General features: G+C 39.0%; 1 protein-coding gene across 8 annotated transcripts in view; it reads right to left on the reverse strand.

Moving 5' to 3' along the window:
- The window catches only part of MRTFB (myocardin related transcription factor B), a 195,808-nt gene that overhangs the window by 70,607 nt on the left and 106,245 nt on the right, over positions 1-18,956 (reverse strand). Inside the window, exon 1 of one of the 8 annotated variants that reach the window (XM_054454924.2) lies at positions 8,080-8,467. The exons of 6 other annotated variants lie outside the window; for them this stretch is intronic. In XM_054454924.2, coding sequence (XP_054310899.2) covers positions 8,080-8,200 — 121 coding nt within the window. In that variant the 5' untranslated portion in view covers positions 8,201-8,467. Of the gene's footprint in view, positions 1-8,079; positions 8,468-18,956 lie in introns of those variants that run through there. One more of the 8 variants, XM_063654690.1, reaches the window with a different exon arrangement.

The raw sequence follows: 18,956 nt of genomic DNA on the forward strand, positions 1-18,956 counted from the left end.
CCTCCTCAGAAATTGTATTCAGTTGGGAAATTGCCAGCCTGTGTGCATTCACCTGCTTCAACAGCCTAGAAATTGGTTTTACTTTGCCCCACACTGGAAAGGATGGCCAAGTGGGTCAAACGGAGCTTTAATGTGGGCTCATTGTTTGTCAGACTCCATCCTGGGAGCTTTACGGCTATCACCACATCTAATCCTCATAACAACCCTACATGGCGGGTACCAATACTGAGTTTTACAAAGGAATTAAGCATTTATCCAAGATCACACAGCTAGTGAGAAGCAGAGCCAGAATTAAAAAGGAAAATTTAGTCTTTCCACAAGATAATTAAAAAAAAAAAAAAAGAAAAGCATACAAAAAGAAATACTTCCTAACATGCTATTAAGTTTTGGCCACTGTACCAATTAACCTCATCAGTGCTTTTGCTCACACTATCTCTATTTTATAAGAAATCTTGTACCTTAAAATTCCAATAGAAAAAGTTCTTACATCAATAAGAATTCACTGCTGTTATAGACTGAACTGTGTCCCTCTCCCTCTCAAATTCCTACGTGGAAGCCCTAACCCCCAGTGTGACTGCATGTGGAAAAAGGGCCTTTCGGAGGTAAAGTTAAATGAGGTCATGAGGTTGGGACCCTGATCTGACAGGGTTAATGTCCTCATGAGAAGAGACACCTGAGAGCTCACCCTCCCTCTTTCTCTCCCTGTGCATGCACAGCAAGAAGGCTACAAGCCAGGAAGAGACCCACCACCATTAACTGGCCTCACCAGACTTCCTAGCCTCCAGAACTGTGAGAAAAGTAACTTCTGTTGTTTAAGCCAGGTAGTCCACGGTATTTTGTTATTGCAGTATAAGCTGACTAATACAACTGGGAAGACACAAAGAAATGTTAAGATCTTCTTTGCCATTCTGATGCCTGCTAAAAAACTCTGATAAAGCTGTCTTTAGGAAACAATGGAAAACCCAATGTTTCAAACGTATCTATATTTTTTCCTGAAAGCTTTTAATAAATTAGAGTGGTGTTACCATAGTACAGATGCTCCTTCACTTAGGATGGGTTTAAGTCGAAAACTGTAAGTCAAAATGCATTTAATACTCTGATAAACCCATCATAAAGTCAAAAATCCTAAGTTGAACCACTGTAAGCAGGGAATGTATCATCTTAATGAGGTGAGACTGATATGATGAAATAGTAATCAAGGCCTACCCTGATGCTGAATGTAGGCCTTAAAATGGTTTAAATGGTAATTTTGATGTGCCTTTTTCCTTTAGGTGATGGAATCAGGATAACCACAGCAGCCCCACGAACACTTTCCTGATTATTCTATCCCAGGAAATAAACATCCTCCTGTGAAATAATATTTACCAAGTGAGCAGCAGATGTCACGGGCCGGCAGGTGCAAGCACAGTGGTGAACAAAATAGACTTAGTGCCATCCTCATAGATCTTACAGTCTAGAGGGGGAAAGGGATATTGAATAAAATAATAGTGATGATACATACAAAGACTAAAAGGATCTAAGTCAGTTTGAGGAGGGAGCAGTGGTACTGAAGGGCCTCTGTGAGAAGGTGACATCTGAAGTGAAACTGAAAGGGTGAGCTGCAGGCCAGGGGCTGGGGAGGGGAGGCATTCTAGAGAGAAGAGAGATGAGGGAGAGCATAGTCCAGCGGCTTCTGGAAACATAGGCAAGGCTTTTTACCCCACAGATTTTTGATTTTATCCCAAGTACAATGGAAATCAATTACAAGGTGTGAGCCAGTAACACAACGGAATAGGATTACATTTTAAGATGATCATTTTTTTTTTTGAGACAGGGTCTCACTCTTGCCCAGGTTGGAGTGCAGTGACGCAATACAATGATCACTCCTGACATCAGTGGAGGGTGAAGGAATGAAAGGGGCCAGAATGTGTGTTGGGGGAGGGAAAACCAGCAAGGCTGCGCTCTTTCTGCTGGAGTAAAGATGCCCGTTAGTATGTGATCTGAGTAAAGGGGACCTGGACAGGGCTGTTGGCCATGATGATACAGTGCTTTGGAGAGATGAAATATGTCTGAAGTAGAATTGGCAGCTTTGGCGGCAGGACTTGGTGACAGGTTCTGAGGAGGTCAAGGAAGGTGTCAAGAATTGCTCCCAACTAGGTTCCTGGCAGGAGCCACTGGGTGGACAGGGGTGCTGTTTATTGAGATGGGGAATGCTGGAAGAATGTTTGGTGGCAAGGAATAAAAGGCCCACTGGAAACATCAGGGAGGCAGATGGCTGCGCAGGTCTGCAGCACAAGAGAGGCCCAGCCCCCAGTCTGTAATGCTTGCTCATTTGGACCAAAGCATATATAGTTTTTTTCTGTTATCTCATGTATGTGTGTGTGTTTTAACTTCTACTATCATTTAGTTTCTCATTCTTTAGGCTATCAGCTCCCTGAATGTAGGGGCTTACAGAAGTTTAACATAACTGGCATTGTGCTATGTGAAAGCACTCAAACTTCTGCTAAATAAAATTATTTCTAATAAAAAATTATATAACTTCATCTCAATAGTAGTATGCACCTTTTAAAAATATTGAATAATGTCTGTGAAGAGAGATCTTCTACTTTTTCATTCCTATTGTATAAGAACCATATCTCGTATCTTTTCAAATTTACTTTTTGATACAGGGGTCTTGTTCTGTCGCCCAGGCTGGAGTGCAGTGGCATGATCACAGCTCTCTGCAGCCTCAAACTCCTGGGTTCAAGGGATCCCTGCATCTCAGCTTCCTAAGTAGGTAAGCCTACAGGCATGAGCCAGCACACCTGGCTAATTTTTTTTTTTTTGTAGAGATGGAGTCTTGCTATGTTGCCCAGGCTGGTCTTAAACTCCTGGGCTCAAGTGATCCTCCTGACTCAGACTCCCAAAAATGCTGGGATTATAGGTGTGAGCCACCATGCCCCACTCCTTTAAAAAACATTAATTTAGTGGCAGCTCACTTGTACAACACTTTTAATTAGTAGAACGTCGGCAGAAAATAAAGAAGACATTCCAAAAGAAATCAAAATAGATGTTGCAAAATTCATGTGCTTTGTAATACCTTCTATACATTTTAACCATTTATTTTAATTGTCTATTTTATTTTTAAAGATGATTAGAAGCAGCAATCAGAAAAGGAAGAGCAGCCTGAAGTGGCAGATGATAAAAATCAAACAATAAATAACAATTTGAGTAATCTAGTAATGATCCAGCAATCATTCTGTGCATGGACAACAATCTTACATACCTTAACAGTGCCTTTCGGGGCACCATGGCATTACATTTGGGGTAAGCCATTAATTTATAAGGGAATTATAAATTATATCTGAAGATGATAATTCCAATTATTATATTCTGTTTAAGAAGGCAGAAAAGGGTATAATACTCTTTAAATACTTATGCATAATAATAATGTGTCTATGAGATGCAGGATATTGGGGGATGAGGGGGACAAACAGGCCAGACAACAATTCTTTCTCCAAGAAATATTATGGGGCTAATAGCAAAGACAGTGCAGATCTATATTACACTAGCATAAGGTGAAATGCCATAGAACGGTACAGATACAGTTACTGGGAATATACAGGAGAGGAGAAATTATCATTAGCTGCAGATCTATATTACACTAGCATAAGGTGAAGTGCCATAGAACGGTACAGATACAGTTACTGAGAATATACAGGAGAGAAGAAATTATCATTAGCTGATGGGATCAAGTGCCTTTCTTTAAAAAATGGCACAAGAATTGGGTTTTAAGACACAGGGCCTGCAAGGCTGGAGCAAGAGGAGCAAAGCACTGAGTAGCGTTGTCCGGAGCTTTCTGTGAGGACAGAAATGGAAATATTCAATGCAGCAGCCACTAGCCACATGTGGTTCCTGAGTAGTTGAAATGTGGCTAATGTGACTGAGGAGCTGAATTTTTAAAACAATTTATTTCATTTTAATTATTTTAAATTTAAGCAGCCACATGTGGGTAGTGGACAGTACAGGCAGAGTATGCATAACTTCCATCATTTAAAAAAGTTCTGGTGCTTTGGTAAAGTGGTTTACTTAATCTCGATGTATTTCCAGGTTGGATTATTCATAATATCTCAGACAAATGTTCATTTTCTTCTCAAAGCTACTACAGACACATCCCAGCACCGTATGTTAATTTACTGCACTGCTGGCTGGGCCATCTACCACAAGCTTTCATGTACTTCATCTCGGCTATTAGCCAGTCTGTGGCAGAACTGGAAATGTGGCCCCCCAAGTCTGTAACTCCTCCCCAGTCCCTTGACACTCATGGTTGAGCCACACAATGACAGAAGCCCAGGTCCCCAGGTCACTTCTTGGAGGACAGCTGCCTGGGATAGTTGTCCTGCCCACACTGGACTGTGTTTTGAGCAAGAAATGCACTTTGAATGGTTAGAACACTGCGACTGAGGGTTGTCTGTTAGGGCAGTTTTAGTCAAAGTAATTAACACACAACTCGGTTTTCTTTCTGTAGTATCTTATTTTTCACCATTAGAGAGTCCTTTATATCAAATATCATTTTTTCCTCTTAAAATCCATTTGCTACCATTTGCCTGTGATAAATATGGAACATAACTAGCTAGTAGCATTAGAATTATGATTCATTTATCTCAATAATGACTCATGTTAAAACACTTATCTGACTTAAATCATCTCAATTTATTTGATTTTTCCTGAAAATTCATAATTATCAACTCTTCAGTTGTCATGTCAGAGTGATTTGTAATACTCTTCTTAGCTGTAGATCCAGAAATTGAAAGCTCATGTATGTTGAGTGTAATTAGAGAATGTTTGAAGCCATTTGCAGACAAGTTAAAAGTTGAGATTTCCTATTGCTGCTTTGACAAAAGAAACTAGTCTAAGGAGAATTTTCTATTTTGAATTTGTTCAGGGGAATTCATGACATTTATTGCTGTTCTCTGCTAGAGAAGAAAATAATTAAATTCTCCAACTGCATATACTGGCTGGTATCTATCAAAAAGCTTATATAAGCATCAACAAAGCTGTGAGATGATATGCTTTATTATCCACACAATTCTCTGCAGTGTGATGACAACTATTCACAGGTGGTCAGCAGTTAGAACTTTTTCCTCTTTTAAATTTTCAAAAGGTATTGCTAAATTTTCTTGTTAAGGCATCCCATCAATTCTTGAATCCTACAGCGTTTGCTAATAAAGGCTGTTTTCCCCTCATAATAATTTCAGCCAACTAGCACTGTCAACAATTACAAGATTCTAAAACATCCCAATATAAGGAAGCAAGCAAGCAACTATTTGAGAAGCACAGTAGCCTTCCAAGCCCTGAGAGTGGACACATATCAGACATATAGAGCCCAAGCTTGTGTCTATGTGATTAAAAAGTTAAATGAACCCAAATTTATCCCTCCTTCATTACCCAGAAACTTATAATTCAGACATTTAAAAAAATTCTAAAGGTTGCTCTTTCAAACAACCCAAAAACAAGTTTTCCAAAAATGAGTAGAAAACCACTGTTGATATAAAATATGATAAACATTTTTAATAAGTGTCCTTTAAAACATGAAGTATAAACTATTAGGGATTATTAATAGTCATTTATATATTTGTCTCCTTTGACAAAAGAGCACAAATCTAATTAGACTCCAGGGTATTTTAGAGTAAAACATTAACCAAAAGTATTTGAACAACTGCTGCCATCTCAATTAACTTCCATAGATTCATGTAAACGATGCAGGACCCAATACTTAAAAGCAGATGAAGTAACCAGGAGCTTGTCCCAAAGTTAAATTCTACAAATCTGACGAGCTGAACATTGCTGTTCATCTGCAGGCAGGATCAGTGACATACTGAATTTTGGGAGTTCAATTTTGCAAGAGAACCAAGTTATTTTTATATGACTCCAAATTTTAAAAGTGCCTTTCTATAATTTTTATTTTTTCCATTCTAATTAAATCCAGATCTAATCCTTTCAATGTCACTAACTCTGAGGCAGCAAATCGTCCTTAATGTCTACATATATTATTTTAGCCTCAACCCTATCTATTAGATGAGTAGAATCTATTAAATGAGTAGAAATATTTAGTCTGTTGAGATATAAAGCAAAAACCCAGTTCAATGCAACTACAGTGAGACATTAATTTTATCATCCAATTATTTCTGCGGAGTGTTTTAAATATAAAGTTTCTCTCCTCTACCTCTTTATATCAATGAATTTAACAAAACAATAAGATATATAACACTTCTATTTTGTAAATATATGCAGGATTTTAAAATTTAAATTTTAAACAGAAGGAAAAAGAAATACGAAAAAAGCAAGAAGAGAGATGAGAAACTGGAATTAACAAGGCATCTTAATAAAGTCACTATGAAGTAGGTATTGTTTCTCTTCATTGTACAAATGAGGAAGTTAAGGCTCAGAGGAGTAAGCTTGTCCACGATCACAAACCTGGTAAATGGTGCATGTAGGATTTGAACTCAAGTATTTCTCACTCCAGGGTCTATGCTGTTTTGCCATTATACTATTACACCTGTATAAATCGAAAGCATAGTCAGAATTGTTAGGGAAAGAATCTGTACTTTATGTAACCATCTCAACTCTATTTTGTGGTTCCTGTTGATGATTCTCTTACTCTGTTTTTATATTTTTAATCCTTGATTTCTATGTGCCTTAATCCCATTGCTGTTGTGACTTATTTTCATTTCTCCTATTCTGTTTTCCTCTACTTTCCTAGTTTTTCAAGTACACAAAAATGTTTTAAGTTTATAGTATTATTAGGAGCTTGACACTTGAACTTGTCTTAAATGATAGATAATTCTCAAACTTTTAAAAAATTAATGATTTAAGAAATTTAAGTTCCCTTCAATGAGTCTCCAGAAATGCATCCTAAAAATTCCACTGGTATCGATTTTTATAAAAATCGGCAGTAAGACATGCTGTGCACAAGCAGAGGCAACTCCATTGTTTGGTTCCTAGCAACAGCTATTTATACTTCATTGTGTGTCATTTATTTCGACCTAAGAGTTTTTCCTACCCATACCCAAGAGTAGTTCAACTCCAGCAAGTCTAACTCTTGTTTCTTCTTCTTATCTTTCAGAAGAAGCTCAAAGCACTACTTAGACCAATTAACTCTACATTTACTCTCTGGGTCTCTATAAGACGGGCAAGAGCGAGCGGGAGGCAAGGGGGTGGCTGCTGGCAGCAGCTGAAAGCAGAGGCTGAAAAAGGGGGATTGTGGGTTTTTGCTTCCCAAAGATGACTAGGAAACCAATTATCAAATTAAACAAGCATTGAGAAGAGTGGCCCTCCTGTCTCAAATACAGGAAAACTTATTCTCTGTAGACCCTGAATTTCTTAAACACTGGCTACAGGAAGGCAAGCTGTGTACCAGTCTTGCCATGCTTTTGTATGCCAGGACAGAGGACAGCAATGTCCACATGTTTGGCTATTTCCTTAAATCAATCAGTGAGGTGCCTGTGCAGTGTTTACTAACAATAATAATCGACAGTATTTATTCTCAAGCTTATTCTTTGCTTTGTTACAAAACAAAATCAAGCTATGCAATGTGCTTTTTAAAACAAAAAACGATGCAATGCGCATTACAACCAATTAACCTATCACTGTAGGATTTAACAGTTAGCTACCTTCCTGGTTTTAAACAGTAAAAATCATAAGCATCTTAACTGAAAAAATGAATTTTTCTGGAATTATGTGTTTGGAAACCTAGAAGAAGCAGTGTTCTCACTAACATAAAAAAGGAAATGGCCTCTCCGAAAAGACAGAGGGAAGAGAAAAAAAGGAAGAAAATATACAAAATGAACCTGGGAAGATTTTACCAAAATGAGGACTGGCTGTACAAGTCCCCTTACTGCATTAATTACTGCAAAAGCCCTACAGTTCCATCAGCTAATGAATCTTTAGTAACAGCTACCCAGAACAGCATTAAGCTTTCATTTCAAAGAACTTAGAACGTGTAAGGTACATGAGTGAACAGAGAGAGCAGACACACAGCATGGTAACAGACAGACACGCTCAGCTGGCTGACCAGAATATGAATTTGGCAGTTTTGCCCCTGTCCACAGACAGACTGACCTTCCTTGAGACTTTTCTGGTTGCTCCCCTCAAGGCATTCCTTTTCTTTTAATGGTTCAAAATCCCCAGCAGTTAAAATCTCTGGGAAGCCCTGTTGCTGCTTCTTGGAGCTATCGATCATGGTGAGAGGCTTCTGGAGACAGGCAGCATCAAGCAGGAGAAAAGCTTAATTTGCAGAAGAGCGAAGTGCGGTGCTCGGAACACTCTGGTCCCTGGGTCCCTGGTTGCTCCCCACAATACCCTAATCACTGGCCAATTATGTCTTTAAGCAGCTGAAGGCAGCCATTACCCTTTAGTTCCCAGCTTGACCTGCAAATACACTCATGCCGCTGGAAGCCCTTAACTCTCTCCCACATCGGGAGGCAGAGCCACACAGGCACGATTCTAAAATCCCACCCCTTTTCCCAGCCAGCCCCCTTTCCCTTCCCATTCCAGCTTCCCCCGCGCTAGGGACTTCAATCTGCAGTTTGATGGTCCGAATCATCTGACAAACACTGAGTCAAGCAGTTAAAAATAAATCTTCTAGTTGTTAAAAGAGAAGACTTTGCTGATACCTAAGAAGACAAATTGCAGCCTGTGGTCTCTCTCCCGCTCTCTATAAACACAGCCACAGGCTGTGGAAATACTTTATATTGGCCAGACAAGCACATCCATTACTCATTAAGTTCTCCAGCTACACAAACGGCAGTCTAGGGCATCTGAAGGAAGCGGCTCTTATCTAAAAAGAGGCACACACTGAATAAACATGCTACCAGCATATGTGAATGAAGACAGAGTCATTTCACTACCAAAGTTCTTTTGTGGTGTGCTTTGCGCTGCATGTGGCTCTTCCTGGCAAAGCCGATGCTCTTTGTAATAGGGAAATGTACTGCAATTGCAGCTTTCTTCCTTTGGCAATTCAGACCCAAGCAGCAGTTCTCCTTAGTGCCACTAGTCGGCTGGGAGAGTTAACATCGCCATGATTTTTTTTAAGGAAAATTCTCCCCCCATGCATTAAAAGCGGCAACACCGAGAGCTTCTATTTCATAACAGAGTAAACCAATGACCAGCCTAAGTTTAATTTTACATGAGCTATCAAGGATGGGCACCTCTCCTGCAAGTCACAGGCTGCTGTTCACTGCATATAGGGACACTGCTGGAAGGAAATCTCTAGATACAGGAATTCCAGGCAAATGTGGAGATAAGCCTGTCTCCAAATACTCCAGATATATATCTCTGTAGCCAAAATAATCTGATTTTTAAAAATGGTCCAAAGTGTGTTCCTTTGCAAAGAGTTCCCATAAAACCCATCAGAGGTTATAAGAGCAGTAGACTGTGAATATTGTTTCATGAGGTTCTGTTTTGTCCTTTTTTTTTTTTTTTTTAAATAACTTCTAGCAGAGTGCTTGGAATATTGGAATATTAGGTGTTCTCAATAAACATTTGTAGCATGGTTGAGTGAATGAATTAAAGCAGAAGACAGTGCATCAGGAAAACTTCCTTTAATAATACCCAGAATTCTAAAGAAGTCCTGGGTCAATAACTAAGAGTCACTAATTTTAGATGAGCAACTAAATAAGTTCTCTAAAGGAAGCACATTTTCTCTTCAAAAGAAAATATACAGACACATTTTAATTGTGCATCTGATGAGACCCTCCTCTGGGATAAAGGCTTACATTTTTACAGACAGACAAATCAATATTCTTTCCACCACTTAAACACAGGTGGGACTGGATGAAGTATTCTGTCCTTTGTGCCTGGTTCCAAGGCCGGTGTGCACTAAACCCATATTGTTCTAGAAAGATTGCTATCTATCCGTTTTCAGCATCTCACAGGACATGCTTCTTGTCAACTGAAATTCCTTCTGAAGCAATTTAAGTCCATCCTTGGCAGTCCAAACCTCTGCAGGAACAAATAGTGACAAGCTTATCACACTCTCAAAAATGCCCTCAAACGTTCTGTTACTATCTCTGACCCTAACGCTTACATTCTCCTGAAGAAACTACTCCTGCACTTTTAAAGGAGTAATAAAAATAACCATAGTTCTCTGAGGACATTCTTTAGGTTGGTCACTTAATTAGCTGTTTTGCAAGGTTTATCTAATTTAACCCTCCACAATTCGCGTGGTCGCTATGATTATTTGTGTATGTTATAGACATTTTACATACCAAGACTCAAGTCACAAAGCTTCTAAGTAGCAGGTATGGAATTTAACCAAAGTCTTAGTTCTCTAAAGCCCAAGTCTGTCTATGGTCTTGCCCTGCCTTCTGTCTTCTAGAATATGCTCCAGCTCCAGGCTTTAATTTCATCCTGAGACAGGCTTAACAGCAGAAGCCATGACTTTGATGGCCCCCTAGTAATTCTACTCCTGGTGAGAGGAAAGCAAGCTAACATAATCATACTAAAATGGTTTTATGAAAGAATTTTAACTACTCATGAAATAATAATAGCAGCCAACTTTATTTAGTGCTCACTGTATGCTACAGACTATATTATCTCATTTATCCTACTGCAAGACTTGTGAGTTCAACATTATTTTCCTGATCTACACATGGGAAAATAGAGGCTTAAAAAAATCAGTGGTGGGTCATGCCTATAATCCCAGCACTTTGGCAGGCCGAGGTGGGCGAATGACTTGAGGTCAGGAGTTTGAGACTAGCCTGGCCAACATGGCAAAACCCCATCTCTACTAAAGATACAAAAATTAGCTGGGCATGGTAGCACATACCTATAATCCCAGCTGCTCGGGAGGCTGAGGCAAGACAATCGCTTGAACCCGGGAGGCAGAGGTTACAGTGAGCTGAGATTGTGCCACTGCACTCCAGCCTGGGCCACAGAATGAGACTCCATCTCAAAAAAAAAAAAAAAAAAAATCAAATACTTTGTCAGAGGTGGCATATCTTATAAGTGGTGGCCAGGATTCCAAAGCAGGCAGCTTGGCTCCGGGGCCTACATGCTTAATTACTTTGCAAAAAGAACAACGAAAACAATAAATGCTAACTTTTTTTTTTTTTAATTTCAGGATGTTGCTTTTAAATCCTGAAAAATGCCCAACTGTTTTTAGGTCACAAGCCTATAAATCTCAGTAGATGCACAACTACACCAGCCACTTTAAAATTCTTTACCATATCTGTGTGTGTATGTATCTTCAGTGTGTATTAAATGTGTTTTTAAAAAGCTATCTCTTAAGAAACCTCTGCATGCTTATTTTTCTATCTAATAGATATCAAAATCCCAACAAGAAAACACATTATTCTGCTGTAGGTTTATATCAAAAGTTGTGTCTTTGTAGTTCTCAAAGAAAGTAATTTCTCTCGTGGTGAATGTGCCTGAAAGAACATTTAGTTATTTAAAAAGTTTTTTGAAATAATTTCGAATTTACAGAGCATTTCCCCCAGAACCATCTCTGAAGAGGTTCTAACATGATACTTCTTTACCCTAAGTGTTCAGGTGTGTAATTCCTACAAACAAGGATATTCTCCTACAGAACCAAAATGTAATAATCAATATCAAGATGATATTGATAGTTGCTTAGTTGGTATAGATATATCAAATTAACATTGATAAGAAAAAAAACAAACACATAAAAAGAGGAAACAAATTAACATTGATATATCTGCATTCAAGTTCCACCAATTGTCCCAATATCCTGTATAGTAAAAGGATCCAAACCAGGATCACATATGACATTGAGTTCTTGAATTATTAAGTCTCTTTAGTTTTTGTCCATCTCTAACATTCTCTCAGTCTTTCTTCACTTATCTTTCCTTGAATTTTGATGATTACCGGCCAGTTATTTTATAGTACTATCCTCAATTTGAGCCTGTCTGTTGTGTCCTTATGATTAGGTTCTGGTGATACATTTTCAACAGGAATACCCCAGAAATAATGATGCAATCTTTGCATCCTATCAGATAATACACAAATTCAAGTATATTCAGTAATTGTCTCAAAACTGATGATGTATATTTTGACACCTTGATACTGGCCAGATTTCTCCATGGCAAAATTATTCTTTTTGTATATAATTATTCTGTGGGAAGGTGCTTTGAGAACAATCCATTGGTGTACTTGGCTAAATTATTTATCACTATGATGGTTGCAGATGGTGAATTTGAAAACTCCATCATTCCCTCTACATTTATTAGTGGCACATCCTACTATAAGAGAAAAATTCTCTTTACATGGTTTACGTTACCTATTTACAGACCCTACTTCATGCAACAGCTTATCATCTGCGACTTTCATTATTTATTTTCATGCCCAAACTGTCCCAGATTTGGCTAGTGTAAACTCCCAGTTTCTTACTGTCATGATTCTATCATTCTTTGAGCAGTTTCTTACCATCTTACTTCCCGGCACAAGATGTCCCAGACTCATCTTGTACTTTTTCCCTGCTTTGTTTAGAACCCAAGGTCTGAATGCTAGGTATGCTCACTGCTGCAAGGGTGTCACTGTTCCCAGGCCTTCTCTGCAGACAGAGCTGGGGAACATGTCTGAGTTTATATGTGTGTGGATGTATACACACACATCTACATAACATTTATATCTCTATATATGAATGGATGTAAATATACATCTATATTGAAGTACATATGTCTGTACTTATTTATATGTATTGAAAACCATGAGTTCATCCCAATGTCTCCAATTCCATTCCAGTGCCACAGGTTCGCTCTCATTTTTTTCTGTATTTGTGGCCCCTTCTCCTACAGGAAGAAACTTGTCTCCCATAGCTTCTGCCACTCCACTCATGGACACCCTGTATACATCACCACTGCCACTGCTATGGCTAAAACTGTGCAGAAGCCTCTTCACCCTACACTGGCCTGGCCTCCCCCTCTCCCACACGGCAGCTACCCAGCTCAGCTCCACACAATGCCTTTTGGGATGAATTAGGGAGACATGGAGGAGACCTGCAGTATCCCTCAGTAGGAGAAACCCCCACCACTGTCACCTGAATTGCTTTCCAGTAGGTTTGCCCTTGTTCCTCTACTATATGTGGTACATCATCTTCACTGTCATTTGGCTCTAATGTCACGAGTGACATTTAACTTCAAATAATATGTGATGAAAGTCACTTCTGCTATGATAAATCTGCCTCCACAGTGTTCGTGTGTATGCACACTGAAAAGAGCTGTTTTAGTATGAAAGAGATGACCATAAATCAAGTCCGTTTTCCCACCACCCCAAACAGATATTTAATAAGTGTGAGAAAAACTGTATGGCTTAGAGACTAGGAACAATCCAAGAAAGTCTTCAGGGAATCAGAATACAAACAAATGCAGCTCAAGGGACTTACACAAAAACTTGGCAGAGTTAATATATGCTTATAAAACTACTGATAAAAAGAATATTGCTGTGATGATACTATACTTCACTATGAAAAAAACCTGGTAATATTTCCAACTGGGCAATGTTTCACAATGTAAAAACATTCAAGAGTAATGAATAAAGTAATTAGTAACAAATGCAAAGAGATGGGTAAATATTGAGGCATACTTTTCTGGTAGCATTCTTGACATAAAGATTGAGTAAAGATGACCTTTTCTTTTCATCTTCTATGTCTCAGTACTTGGTAATAGATCCTCAGTAGCTATTCACTCCAGTGAATAATAGTAAACTTTGCAACTTCCTTCACAGAGGCTGAGTCAGAGTATTACAAAATCTACACAGATAATGAGATTGGATGTATTTAGGAAGGAAAATTTCAGTCTAGGGTACACGTAAATTTTTTTCCTAATGCTACCATATTTTTAGTAAAATACATATTTGATCCATATTTTTCTCCCTTTTAACTTTATAAACACCACCGTAAAATACTACACCTTTAGATTGTTACTAAATGGTTATGGTAAATCCCAACAGTTAATTTAAAAGGTTTTTTTTTTTTTTTTAAACAAAGAACACTTAGAGTGCTATCTCTTAAATGAGATAGCATGTCTTTAAAGTTCTTTACGGTTATCACTTTTAAAATATATATTGAAAAAGTCCTTCACTTTATCACTTTAAAAATATATACTGAACATACAATACTTCAGATGTAAACAGATGAACAAATTAGCCCCTATGAAAACCGCTGTTTCATAAGGAAGGATACATTTTTCTGACCTTTCTAGGGTAATAAGATTTTGAAGGAAAACATCCATGTTTTGCAGTTAAGTACTGCAGCAGAATTGACCACCACAACGGGGCCAAACAATCTGATCACTGGTTTGTCATCTGTGCTTGTTGTCCCCCACCCTGGAACAGACTGGCACACCAGCACATGCAGCACCTCCCTCCCCTCCGGGTTTGCTTCACCCTCTCTGAGGACATGAAAGGCAAAGAAGGCTTTTCAGGGTTGGAATTTCCCCATGCATGGTCTCATGACAGGCCTGTGCTCGGACTGAGAGAGAGTGCTGTGTGGGACAAGGGAATGGCAGCACAGGCAGAGGACAGCTTTCGTGGCTCCTCCTTAGGCAGCCATTCACATGACAGTGGCAGCGTGCAACACAAGTGTTCTGACTACACTTGTGTAAGAGACTGGGGCCATTTGTCTCTTCCTGTTCCAATCATTAGCATGAGTAATCAAGAAATGACAGAACACACTTTTATCAACTTAGAAAAAATCATTCAAATCCTTTCTCCATTTCCAAGCTTTATAGTTACTTATATAAATACAACTGGCTACAAGATTTACAACAAAGAGCTTTCCTCAGATGATATGATCAGTCTTCCTCAAATTCTGAGATAACTTCCCTAGCTATGGATATTTGAAAGACTTTTAATGTCATTTCATCACCTCATTGATACAAATATGTCTAGACATCATTAATGTAACTCACTGAGGGCCAATGTGCATTTACTAAGATCATTCTATGCACTGGGGACATGTTAGGTGTGTGTGTGACACAATCTCTGTCTCTTAAGGAATATGGTCTAGAGCTTTTAACTATTTCTGACTGCCACTTTCTCCTCTTTTCCATTCTTTTACTCTTATTAGAATGTTCTTTATACCAGTGCTTCTGTAATTATCTGTGGTTAAGAGAAATATTTTGAAACTTCCAATTGCTGTAGACCAATGTGTGGTCCCACCATGCATTGCTAGTAGGGTCACATTAGTTTGGCAATAACCAGACTAATCTGCACTCTGTTCAACAAGAGGAGTCCACTAATCATGCACTTGAGCGTCTCACCAGTGTCGTGCTGCCGTCAAAGTTTCTAAACACTCCTGATTTCTCAAGTTACCTCACAGGAGAATGGTAAGGAAAAGCCTGTAGGATGGCACAGCACATGGACCACGCTGACTAGCACTGCTTTCTACTCATCGACTTCAGTCTAGTCCTCTGACCACTCCCCAGACTACTTGTTCATGCCCTACCTGCATTCTCTTCCTTAGTTATCATTAAGTCTAGGATAAACTATTTCAACCACTGAAGTATTTCAACGTCTTGATATTCTGCCATTGCTCCTTGCTTATCCCCTGCCCACAAATGACTAATTTTAGTCAAGCAGTCAATCACAGAGTCTCAGGATTTGGTAGAACAAGCACTAGGACATAAATTTCCTGAGTCTGAAGATGTATTCTTGGGTGTTCATGAACTCCTTATGGAAATGTATGCAATTTGTTTTCATTTTGTTAATCTGGAAAAAAAAATCTCCTTGATCACCTGGATGAGTATTTTATAAAGTGTTGCCATACAGTAACAAAGCCAGACACTGTGAGAATGACATGTTTAAGCCTAGAGAAGGCAAAATGATAGCCAGACTGTAATAGCTTGAACAGAGAAAAGGAATGGGATCTATGAGTCATGATGGCATAAACCAGTGCTAGAGCAGTGAGGACCACTGTCAGGTGCCAAGCAGCAATCACATTTATGTAAAAATGCATCATGTCACAGTAAGTTAATATTGATTTGAATTTCATTAGCATTGTGGATTTCTATAATTAATATGCAAAGTGTTTCAGTTTTGTCATATAAGTGCTACTAAGTACAAGGAGTTTACACTTCATTCATTTATAAGTGTACATAATCCAGCAGTGTCAATATTAACAAAATTAAGTCATCTGGCTTGGTGCGGTGGCTCATGCCTGTAATTCCCGCACTTTGGGAGGCTAAGGTGGGTTGATTTCTTGAACTCGGGAGTTCAAGGCCAGCCTGGGCAACATGGTGAAATCCCATCTCTACATAAGAATTAGGCAAGTGTGGTGGCGTGCGCCTCTGGTCCCAGCTACTTGGGAGGCTGAGGTGGGAGGATCACTTGAGCCCAGGAGGTTGAGGCTGCAGTGAGCTGAGATGGGGCCACTGTACCCTAGCCTTGTCGACAAAGTGAGAACTTGTCTCAGGAAAAAACAAAACAAAACAAAAAAAACCTCCCCTGCCCCCTATACACTGAAAAGCCAAACTAAGTCATCCACAAACTGTTTTTAAAAGGTCTGTATATTACTTAAGTTTATGAAACACTTGTCCACCATATAACTCAAATGTAAAGAGGAGATCCTACTTCTTGGCTTACACAACGCTCTCTTAAAGTGGGAATTAAGCATTTGCCTTTGTTTACCTAATCTGACTGAGTGTCCTATTTTACTATCTTGGGAGTTACGGCAAAGGTAGAGAATAACAAAAGCAAAGCTTGAGAAGTTAAGGAGCCAAGATGACTACCAAATCCAGTATGAAGTCATGCCATGCCCTCATATAAACTCTTAAAATGTTTCCTTCATCTCTTACTGACTTTGAATCTCCTGCACTTCTGTTCCACAAAGCATTTTCATTTTCCTCAAGATTACACTACCCTACCATCCTCATAGCTTTCTCAGCAAGTAACTTGGGCTCCTAGATTCGCTACCAATATTGAGATCTTCAGACATAAATGCGACAGCACCTTCCCACTCCCAACCTTCCTTCCATCTTTGAGGAAGAAGTAAATTTTTTTCTTGCCATAGGGAATCCAGACAATTTGTTTAGGTCTGTAATCCCTCCTGCCTACTTACAAAACTGTGATCAACGTATTACACCTCTCCACTAGGATCCTTTGTGCCTACCAAGATATTTGCATTTTCCCTCACACTCCTCTTTTCTAATCTCCTAAGATTTGGACTTTCCATTTCTGCACCATCTCTCCTAATAATTTCAAACTGTGTACTGGCATCAACTGTTAACTCTAAACACCCACCAATGCGCACACACACACACACACACCCTACCTCTAGTTCATGTACTTCTCGCTTTCTAAATAATAGTTTCTAAATGAGTTTTCTTTTCATTCTTTTTATTTTTTTCAAGACAGAGACTTGTTCTGTTGTCCAGGCTGGAGTACAGTGGTGCAATTATTACTCACTGCAGCCTCAACCTCCTGGGCTCAAGCAATCTTCCCTCTTCAGCCTCCCCAGTAGCTGGGTCTACAGTCTCATGCCACCATGCCCAGTTAATCTTGTTTTTTAGTAGAGACGAGGTCTTGCTATGTTGCTCAGGCTGGTCTCGAACTCCTGGGCTGAAGCAATCCTCCTGCTGTGGCCTCCCAAAGTGCCTAAATGAGTTTTCTTTCTGGAGTTCAGATATCCTTGATTTTAAGATTATATGCTATACTTAGGACTAAATCATCTAAGTTTAAGACAGGCTTTTGCTAGGTGGAAAAACAAAGATTAAAAAACAAACAAACAAAACCCAAAACACTCAACAGCGAGTAATGGGTTAGCCTAGACCTCAGGTTGGTCCAGCTCTGGACAATGCACTTAAAAACCATGCCATGCTATCTTATTCATCTCTGCAGTCCCAATGCCTTGGATACTATGCCTGCTTAATTAATGCTGCCTCTATGAATAAACAAATGCCACTCAACTGACCAAACCTCTTCCATGCCTCTCCTCTATCTACTTAAGTCAGTCCACCTTTGTTAGCTTGGCATTCAAAGCCATCAGTACTTTGTCTCCCACCTTCCTGACCAGCGTTATTAACTCCCTACATGTTCCCTACGCTTCAGCTAATTTGAACTACTTGGTATTTCCTAATACACTCTGTGTTGTCCTTGTTTTTGTACAAGCTTTTTCTTCCTGGATTTCCCTATTCCCTATCTCTGCCCATGGAAACTGTACTTAAACAATCTTCAAGAACTAGTTCCAGTATCAGTCTCTTTCAGAAGCTTTCCAGATGTCTCTCTCCACCCCTGAGAGTCAGGTCTGTTCCTCTGCATACTCTGAACACTCATGATACCTGTCATCAGAGGACTCAGCACACCATGTGATGACAATAATGAAGATGATGATGATGCTAGTTGTTACTGTTTATATGCCACTCACATTTTACAGCACTATATTTATGCATGGTGTTAAGTGCTTTACATGTATTAACTCAGTTTATTCCACTCAATAGCTCTCTCTACTACTATCTCCATTTTACAGTGAGGCAATGAGAGGTTAAGTCACTTGTCCAGCTACACAGCTTTTAAGAAGCATAACAGCAGATTTTTTGACTTAGTATGATTTCAGTCTAGCTTTGTTCAATGGGTTCTGTGAGGAAATTAAGCCCTAATACTGAAAGGCATCCACTGTATATAATAAATTCACTTCTCTCCTAAGAATCTAAAATGGTATTTGCTATGTCATTCTTGGGAGAACTGAGAAAACAGTCACAGAAATCACATTTGTAGGGTTTAATTCTCTGGGCTGAGAAAGGCTGGATGTGTCTAACCTTTTATACTTTCTCTCAACATCAACACTTGTCTGTATACTTTTCATATTCCCGAAATCCCTTACCCCATCTTCATAAATTTTACAGTCTTCGAGAGCTGGAACTGTATCTCATTTATCTTATTCCTATAAGATCTATTCCAGTGTTTCAGCAATTTTTACATGGTCAAGCTTCTCTTTAATTAAATAAATTCTTGTATTTAGCAGTCCAGGCTAGTTGATAAGCATC

This window comes from Pongo pygmaeus, chromosome 18 (genome assembly GCF_028885625.2).
Source record: "Pongo pygmaeus isolate AG05252 chromosome 18, NHGRI_mPonPyg2-v2.0_pri, whole genome shotgun sequence".
NCBI classification, from domain to species: domain Eukaryota; kingdom Metazoa; phylum Chordata; class Mammalia; order Primates; family Hominidae; genus Pongo; species Pongo pygmaeus.